The 9291-nt window shown below is 63.1% G+C and overlaps 2 protein-coding genes across 2 annotated transcripts in view; both read right to left on the bottom strand.

Moving 5' to 3' along the window:
• Window positions 1-547: 547 nt before the first annotated feature.
• On the bottom strand, window positions 548-2642 carry MNEG_10164 (hypothetical protein; the record flags this gene model as incomplete). Its single annotated transcript, XM_014041365.1, has 5 exons — window positions 548-747; window positions 954-1469; window positions 1612-1763; window positions 1943-2081; window positions 2301-2642. Coding segments are annotated over 5 exons (1349 nt in total), but the record flags the coding sequence as incomplete, so codon positions are not given.
• A 3657-nt stretch (window positions 2643-6299) lies between these two features.
• The window catches only part of MNEG_10163 (magnesium chelatase subunit H), a gene marked incomplete at both ends in the record, with an annotated part of 3966 nt that continues 974 nt past the window's right edge, over window positions 6300-9291 (bottom strand). Inside the window, 6 exons of the mRNA XM_014041364.1 lie at window positions 6300-6311; window positions 6700-6769; window positions 6981-7225; window positions 7479-7938; window positions 8260-8570; window positions 8844-8996. Coding sequence (XP_013896818.1) covers window positions 6300-6311; window positions 6700-6769; window positions 6981-7225; window positions 7479-7938; window positions 8260-8570; window positions 8844-8996 — 1251 coding nt within the window. The remainder of the gene's footprint in view (window positions 6312-6699; window positions 6770-6980; window positions 7226-7478; window positions 7939-8259; window positions 8571-8843; window positions 8997-9291) is intronic.

The raw sequence follows: 9291 nt of genomic DNA, 5'->3' as shown, positions 1-9291 counted from the left end.
GGGGAGGGGAGTCCATGAGGCAGAGGAGGAGAGGAAGCGGCCGCAATGTACAGCATGGGGGCAGCCAACCAGCCTGCACAATGCTTGAATCATCTATTCTTCAATTTCTCACGGACCTGGCCATCAACACATATTGCCCCGTAGTTCTCATCAAAGTCGGTCAGCTTCATCATCTGATGAGGCACCAGGGGTTGGACAATTGGATGCGATAAGTAAGCGAGTTGTGCCAGTTCACAACAAAGCAGTGTTCAGCCCTGCCTAGCGAAGGGCCCTTGCCTGCGCAAGAGTCAGCCCCAGCGCCATGCGTTCATGTCCCCACACCTGGAAGTCATCGGGGGCGATATCTTTGTCGGCAGAGAGCGCGTCGGGGGCTATGGCCACCCATACCTTGTCATCGCTGAGTTCCTCACTGGTCAGGGGAGGGGTGAATGCGCACAGCCCAGGCTCCTGGTCAGCAGCGCCCTTGACATGCAAGGCATCAGCAGGGCATCCCGCACCACCCCCCTGATTCCGGGGGCCCCAGGCGCAGCACCGACAGATCACTCACATCTCGGTCTCGCTGAGCTCGCCGTCTGTGCCGCCCATGCCTCCAGCCTCCAGCAGCTCACACAGCGCCAGCAGGGGGGGCACCTCGCCGCCGTCCTCATCGCTCTCGGGGGCAGAGGGGTCGATGAGCGTGTAGATGACGCTGCCGTCGCGGTTGGTGCGGCCCACCAGCCACACGCGGTCGCTCACTGCGCGGTACCCCTGTCAGTCATTTGGGAAGCGGTGCCGCAGGACAACCAGGAACAGAGGTCAGCTCAAGCGAGTTTTGAGCCATGGCAGGCGTGTTTGGCAGATGACGCGGAGATGTTATAAAACCTTCTCGTAGGCATCAAGGCTACACGGTGATGTGGATGTTACCCTTGCCACTTGGGAGTGGGTGTTTGGCCACAACGACAAGCGCCCCAAACCTGGGAGGTGATGGGGTCAAAGTAGATGTTGCCGCGCAGGGCCAGTACCGCCGCCCCGTACATGTGCAGCCCGCTGTCGTGGCCCCACTCGTCGTCCTCCTTTGGCTGGGGAAGCAGCCTGGGCCGCCGCTCTGCCTGGGTGCCGCCGCTGCTGGTGCTGCCGCTTGAGGTGCTGCTGGTGCTGGCAGGGACAGGCTCCTCCCCTGATCCGCCAGTCAGCTTGCTCAGCAACGAGCCAAGGAACCCCTTGCCCTGGCGGGGAGTCTGCTGCAGAGTTTGTGCCCCCTCCGGCAGCTGCTGCTGCTCCTGCAGAGGTGGCTGTGGCTGGCTCGCCTCAACCTCCCGTTGCTGCTGCTGGCCGCTCCGCCCGCGTGCGTCAGGCAGCTGCTGACGCGCACGCTGCTGCTGGAGCAGCTCCTTCCGCTGCTGGCTGCCTGCCTGGACGGGCATGTCAGCCGACCATGCGTACATGGCGCGGCGCTTGTAGCGCTGCCCGCTGCTGATAACTCCGCCCACCTGCGCACGGTTGGGGTTGGAGTGTGGCAGGTTCGCTTGAGTTGCTGGTCCCCTGTGCAGCTGCTTCCCCACAAGTCGCAGGCCTTCCAAACGGGACTGCCCCACGCAGCCAGCGTCGCACAGTGCTGAAGGTGGGCCACACCTTGGTTGCCCCTGGGAAAGCGAAATCAAGTCCAGCCAGGAGGGGTCGCGTCTGCTGGAACTTGGGGTCCGCCAACACGAGAAAGCTCGTGGGCTGCTGCGGATCACCAGGGTTCAGGCCCACCAGGCCTGACCACGCCTCGGGGGACGCGTCTGTGCAGCAGGGCGGGAGCCCCAAGAACAAAGGGGGGGCCACGTTGATATACAAATGCTGCACTGCAGGATTCCCGGCCATCACCAGGGGCAGTCCGTGCTGAGTTTCTGGGCTTCCTCGCGCCGTCCTTTTTGTGCATCTTCACGGCACTCATCACACCGTCGAAGCCCCAGCGCACCTTCGTCCGGGATGCCGCTGCGCAGTGTGTGGGTAACGCTGATCTCCGTCCCCGGCAGGCTGGCCAGGGTGATGCTGATGCCCGCGACGCCCTCAGCGTCTGCTGTCGAGTCGGAGGTGCTGCCAATGGCCCCAAAGGACTGCAAGGGGCCACAGGCGCGCGCGGCCACTGGGGTCGGGCAGCACGGCGTGCCGCGGCCGCAAGGCTGGTAGTGCTGTTCCTGTGCTCGTCTGGCGCGCGCCAGCAGGCAGATCCCTTGTGCGCGGGCATTCAGATCGTGCGCGCCCCTCCCCCCACCCCCAAAATCAATTGATTGCGAGCCTCGCAATCAACAAGGGCAGCAGCCCCCCCAGCTCACGGTGCAGCCGAAGATGTGCCGCAGCGAGGGCACCAGCTGGCGCAGCGCTGGCACCACCTCCTCCAGCCCGCTGCCGTACGCCGCCGCTGCAAAAACCAGCGCCAGCTCCGGCTCAAAGCCGTCGCCCTGCCCCGCGCGGATCGCTGCCACCGCCTCCTGCACTGCCTCGAGGGCGTCCGCCTTGGTGCTTAGAAACGACCCCAGCCGTGCATCACCATCAGGTGTCGACACGACGTTGCTGACATGGCCAGCTGCTGCCCGCTGCTGCTGCTGTTCATTCTCCTGCTGCTGCTGCTCCTGCTCCTGCTGTTCCTGCTGCTGCTTGGGGGAGGATGCACGCATAGTGAGCTGCGGTCGGCGCTGCCTTTGGCACCGCTGCACGGCTGCAACTCCGCCCCCGCTGCTGCACGCCTGCTGGAAGAGCCGCTGCGGCTGCCGCTGCTGCCGTGGGCAAACCAGCTGGCCATGCTGCCGCGCTGAGACTAATAACATGTGTCTTCTCGAGCGAATGCGGCTGGGTGGAAGCCTAAATGAGGCACGCAGCACGCTCTCGCACTGCACTGCACAGTCTGCGCGGGCGTGCTCCAACAGATGCTGCTAGTATTATATGGGAACGATGACACGTGTTATCATATCATAATCGGCACGCAATACACTACCGTCCCGTGCGTGACGGCGACCACGCTGATCACTGCGGGCGCCTGATCTACAAGCTGCGTGCACGGTGCTCCTGCAGACGACAAACAGCCGTCGTCGCATGGTTTCTGCATGACAGGTCAAGACACGCAGCCCTTCCGCGCCGCACTGTGGGCTTTTGTGACACCCCCTGTCGCACCGTCTTCAAACGCGCACGGCGCAAACCGATTGCAATTCAGGGATGGCTGAGGCCCGGGCGCAAAGCAGAGTAGCAGGTCACAGCCTGCAGTTGAAGGAGGTGATGCCCTACGTGCATCCCCATATCGTGGCGATGCGGGACTGGGCCCGGCTGATGGCCACAAGCAGGTATGAACGCCCTGTCATGATGCAGCGACGCAGGCGCTTGTGCTCACGCTGCCGGTATGGGGGCTGCTCCATCAAGGGCCCCTCATCACACTCTCCCCCCGGCGCAGGCAGCTTCGTGCGCTGGGCCATTTGCTGCTGGAGCAGGGCGAGGCGCTGGCCGTGGACGTCTCGGGCCTGAGCCACACACATGCCAGTGGCGTGATTGCCTTTGTAGGTGGGTGCAGGCGGCTGGGGGCCTGCCCCACCCCGGCTCACGCGAATTGTGCTGGGTGCAAAGAATGTCGCATCAATCCTCCCACCAAACCCCATGCAAGTGACCCGCACCACCCCTAGCTTGTGGCACATATAGCTCACGCGCGCGCGCACACACACACACACACACACACACACACACACACACACATGCACGCACACATGCGCATCCACACACCCTTACACGATCACATACATGCTCAATACACACTCATTTATCCCCATGGCCATCTTGCTGATGCCCAGGGAACCACTCTGCCGGGCGCGTGTGCTCACTGGCTCTGCCTGACGGTGCTCGCCTGCGGCGGTCCGAGCTGCTTCAGCCCTGCGTAGGAGGCTCGCTCCAGCGGCTGGAGGTGCCCGGTCTCAGGGGCCGCTTATGTGACGCTCTAGGGCCTGGCCTGGGGGTGCGCTGCCCTCGCCTCACTCACCTGGACTTGTCGGGGTGTGGCCCCATCACCCCCGCCCTCCTGGCCAGCTTTGGTTCTTCACCTGCCGGGCACCCACTCGAGACCCTCATCCTGACTGGAGTGAGTGAACCGCCACCCACGAGGACGCTACAGCGGCGCTGGCGGCTGCTAGCCAGTACGCAATCCTGTGCCCAAGCGATGTCAGGCCTGCTTTCCGAACTTTTGATTTTGCCCCTCCTGGTTCCACCCCCTTGCAGTGCTCAGCCACAGTCCCATGGCGCGAGGTGCTGTCGGCGCTTCCCGGGCTGCCACGCTTGAGGGCGCTGGAGCTGTCCCAGTCCCCAGGTGCAGGCGTGTCTGGGCTGCAGCTAAGTCGCTCGGACCTGCACATGGGCCTGGCCGGCCCAGACAAGGGGCAGCGGCCCTACCCGGTGAGCTTGACCACCCACCAGCAGCTCGCCATGCACAGCCTTGCACAGCCTTGCACAGCCCGAGGGAGAACAAGCGCGAGGTGGAAAAATGATTCTGCACGAGAACCTTGTGAGGGCCTCCTGCCACCCACCACTGCCCACGTGCGAAGGAGCTGGCTGCCTTGGGCCTGGCGCGACAGCGGGGCCTTGACCCTGCTGACATTGCTGCCCTTGCACACATGGCGCCGTCCCTGCAGCGGATCAATCTTACTGATGTAGTGAGCGCCACGGGAGATTGGGGGTGTGCGTCCTGAGGCATGAGGCCACAAGGGCGCCATCGCCTGTCATTCGCTGCTTGCTAGCGGCGCAGATGCAGGGGTGAACGAAAACGCGCCTGCTCTTAATTTCTTGCGGCTTGGGGACTTCCTGTGCAGGCCCGGTGCGACTTTGTGAGGATGGTGCTGGCGCTGACGGGGCTGCAGGTGGCGCTGCTGGGCGGGCTGCCCTGGGGTTTGCAAGACGAGGACGTGTTGGCCCTGGCGGCAGCTGTGCCCAACCTGCGCGTGCTGGACATCAGTGGCCACGCTGACCTGGGCGACGCAGCCTTGGTGGCCTTGGGCGCATGCCAGCAACTCAGCAAGGTGCGACACCAAGCCTGTTGGGTTTGTGCAGCGGCGCAGACCACCTCGCTCTGCTGGCTGTAGGCTGTGCATCACCGTTCAGGCTGTCCCTGCCCCTCCCTTCCCGGCCTGCATGCTGCAGTCACACTGCCCACGGTCGCCCCCCACCGCAGTTGACATTGGCAAGACAGCCCAGATTCACGCCTGGGGGGCTTGGTATTCTGCTGCAAGCTGTGCCAGGTTTGATTACTGTTGAGGTGGTCAGGTGCCGGAGGCTGCATAGGCGCGCCCTGTTCCAGATTCAAGCACAGCGTTCTAGTGTTGCCCCAGGCCCCACGAGGCTGCTACTTGATCGAGAGAACGTCAGTGAGCCATGGTGGCTGGTGTAATATAAAACATGTCCCAGTTGCTGCCACCTCAGCACAGCTCGGCCTGATGCTCTGTGTGTTTACACAGCAGCCACAAAAATGTAAATGTTGAGTTGGAGAAACAATCCTGTAATGCTGCCCGAAGAACCACTGGACTCATCCCTGCTAACTCTCTGAGACAGGACATTTCGCCCCGGCTGTTGGCCACACCACTTTCCTCTCCACTTCTTGGCATGCAACACCGAAATTGACGGGTGCATGTCTCAAGGCAAAACAACAACACTCACAGCCACGACGCGGCAAACAAAAGCAGACAGTGCACAACTAGAGCGTGCAGCAGCGATTAACAGGGAGATAGTGGGTGTTGGCCCGAGGGCACGCGCCAGCGGCGCGGTCGAGTTGCGTCGCCCCCGCCCCCCTTCCTCCACGGCAGCTCGTCTCTGCTTTCGTTTCCCGCGCTCAGGTCCCGCGCGGTGCGCCGTTGTCTTCCACCTCAAAAGTTGTGCACCCGGATGCTGTGGGGCGGGTGAGGCCAGAGACCCCACCGCCCCGACAAGCACACGCGCGCGCCAGGCGCCGTTCAAAAGGCCAAACGCCGGCAATTTGTGCGAGTGTTGTGATGCCCTGCCAACCCCCACCCCCGCAAGAGTGCCACCACTGAGGCGATCCCGGGGCTTCTTCCCAGCCCATCGCTGCACCCAAACACGCGAATCTCACGGGTCGACGTGCTGTACAGCGCAAACACTTGAACAAGACGGCGTAGTTGCACGCATGAGGATGCCGATGCACACCACAGCCAAATGCCCTTTTCCCCTCCCAACATCCGAGGGGCAATGCACTGGCGCACAGGCGCCCAAATCAACCTGCCCATCTACCCAGCTCCATCGAGTAGCGGCCGCCAAATCGAGCTCCACGGCGCCATTGAGGCGTGCGCGGCTTACTCAACGCCCTGCAGGGGTTGGCGGGGTGGCGGGCGCGTGTTTAGCCAGGGCATCTGAAGAAGCGAGGGCGGCCTGCTTTGCAGCTGATTGTGTACGGCGACAGCGCAATCGGGCTGGTGATGCTCAAGTTAGCAGTTTCAACCCCAGATGTCAAACACCAGCTTGCCTCAATCTTATCCTCCACATCCATGTAGAGCTGGCGAAGCCTCTCAATCTGGAATAGAGTGTCAGCGTGGCACCGGGTGCAAGAGCTCAGCAGCAGAGTGAGCTGTGGGTGAAAAGCGGACAGCAGTTGAGTTCGCAAGTCGCAGCCTACATGATTGCCCTTTGACTGCTGGCTGGCAGTTGTCTATAACCCCAGAGCCAGGGACTACGGTCTCAACAATGAAACCCCACCTTCTCAGGGTCCGCCTCCCAGTAACCGCGACCATTGGCCTCCAGGAAGGTGGCCACCAGCTTGCGGAAGCTGCAGTTGGACGCCGGTGTGGGGGGTGGTGAATGAGCATGTGGGCGACCAGGGGCTGATTGGTGGACTCTTGGCAATTCTTGGAGTACGTGAATAATGTGCACTGCAAGCTCTGGAGGGCGTGCAGGCAGTAGGCCTGCCTTTGCGTTCATGTTCTATCAGTGTTGCCAGCCTGGCACCACAAACCGCCCAACAGCCCCGTCACACGCACCTGTTGGGGTTGGCCTCCATGAGGCGCGCCGCCATCTCGGGGTCCTCGATGAACGTCGAGTTGGCCTCGTCGTACACCCAGTTGTCCACCTGGCCGCTGGTCGCGCTCCAGCCCATGGTGTTGGTCAGGCGCTTCTGGATCTCGCGCACGCCCTCGTAGCCCGAGGACATCATTCCCTCGTACCACTTGGGGTTGAGCAGCTTGGTGCGCGCGTCCAGCCGTACCGTCTCGCCCAGGGTGCGCACCTGCAGGTGTCGCAGGGGTGGTGGGAGGTGGGGGGTCACGAGTGGGTTCCAGGCTCCGGCGGTCGCGAGGTTAGGTTTGACGGGGCTGTGCTTGCGGCCCTCTCCAGCAAAGTGGTGAATTCACTGCCATCATTGCATGCACACTCAAACATCGTCCATGAGCTGCCCAAAACTTGCATCTGGCCCCAGCCAAGCACACCTCACCCACCCACCCCCCCCCCCGGGCTACGCCGTGTATCACCACCCCCCTTACCTGCGCGTTGGCGGTGGTGGTGTCGGCGATGTAGGAGGAGGGCGCCTTGCCGTCCGTGCGCAGGCCCTGCACCAGCTTGGTGGGGTCGCTGTCGAAGTAGTGGCTGACGTCGGTGAGGCTGATCTCGCTGCTGTCCAGGTTCTGGAACGTCACGTCCACCGTCTTGAGAGCGCGCTCAAAGATGTCGCGCCCCTCCTCGCCACCGGCGCCGGGGCGGTCGCTGTTGAAGGCGAAGGACTTGCGCTTCAGGTACATCTCCTGCAGCTGGCTCTCATCGCTCCAGGAGCTGTTCTCGACCGCCAGGTTGACGTTGCTGCTGTAGGAGCCGCTGCTGTTGCTGAACACGCGAGTGGCCGCGTCGCGCAGGCTCATGCCCATCTCAGCGGCCTGCTGCTTGGCGTGCTTGCGCACAAAGTTCATCTCATCCGGCTCATCCTGCTCCGCAGCCAACTTGATGGCCCTGGTGGGTGCAAGAGTGGAGGTGGGTTTCAGGGACAGTGAATTGGCGGGTGAGAGGTTGAGCGGCGTGGCAGCGATAGCGCATATGAAAAGGGGGAGGTTGTTGGGTGCAACGGCGCTATTGCCGTGGCTGCTCCACACAGACGCGGCCCTCACCGGCCCCGGTATGCATTGCACTCCAGGCCCTGGATACCAGACAGGTACTGGGCATCCCGGGCTGCTCACACACATCACAGAGAGGACGCAGCCTATCAGCCAGATACACAGTCTAGACTACGTCGACCACCCCCACACGCACACACAACACAACCCCGGCCGTCACCTGTCGAGCAGTAGCATCTGGTTGACGAAGAGGTCGCGGAACACGCCGGAGCAGTTGACCACGACGTCCACGCGGGGGCGGCCCAGCTCCTCCAGGGGGATCACCTCCAGCTTGTTCACACGGCCCAGGCTGTCGGCCACGGGCTTCACGCCCACCATCATCATCACCTGCGCCAGGCTCTCGCCGTAGGTCTTGATGTTGTCGGTGCCCCACAGCACCAGGGCGATGGTCTCGGGCCACTTGCCGCCGTTGTTGTCCTTCTCGCGATCCAGCAGGCGCTCCACGATCAGGCGCGCACTCTTCAGGGCGGCCTGTGTTGGGAGCCCGGTTCAGAGGATGAGGGGAGGTCAGGTGATGGTGTTGGTGGATAGTGGGTGGTAGATAGTCAGATTGGGAGGGCGAGTTCGGGAGGCGAGGCTTGGCATCGAGGCGAGTTGGGACAGCACCGGCGGGGGTGGCCCAGCAGGACCATGAGGGACAGTCTCTTCTAGCACATGCTCCAGACGGGCACCTTCAGCAGCACCGCGTGGAGCCGCCAGGTTGTCAGGCGGGCTGCAGGGCTCACTGCATGCGCGTGCGCGCACCTGAGTGGGGATGGACTGGGGGTCCAGGGCGTGGATGTTCTTGCCGGTGGGCAGGACAGAGGGGTTGCGGATGGGGTCGCCGCCGGGGCCGGGCTCGGTGTACTGGCCGTTCAGCGCCTCCGTGAGGGCACCCAGCTCGTTGTCCTTCACCACCTGGTACGGTCAAGGGGGGTCGGCAGTATCATTGTCAAAGTGTCAGGGATGACAGGAGACGAGGATCCAGAAGGTCAGGACATCACCCGCCGCACCTTTCGTTGTCAGCAGCAGGACTAAAAACGCTGGCACCAAATCCTGCAGCGCCGAACACCCACAGGAATATATGTCATCTTCAAGCACTTTGGGCGGTCATCGGGCGCAAGCTCAACCATGAGGTCTTGCACACATGCCCCTCGCTCCATCCCAGCCCTTGAACCGCTCCCAGCGCTCCCCCCCCCCCCCCCCCCCCCCC

The sequence above is a fragment of the Monoraphidium neglectum genome, assembly GCF_000611645.1.
Source record: "Monoraphidium neglectum strain SAG 48.87 unplaced genomic scaffold scaffold02205, whole genome shotgun sequence".
Classification (NCBI taxonomy): domain Eukaryota; kingdom Viridiplantae; phylum Chlorophyta; class Chlorophyceae; order Sphaeropleales; family Selenastraceae; genus Monoraphidium; species Monoraphidium neglectum.
Note: the sequence above shows the minus strand (reverse complement) of the source record. Positions and strands in the feature narration are given on the sequence as shown.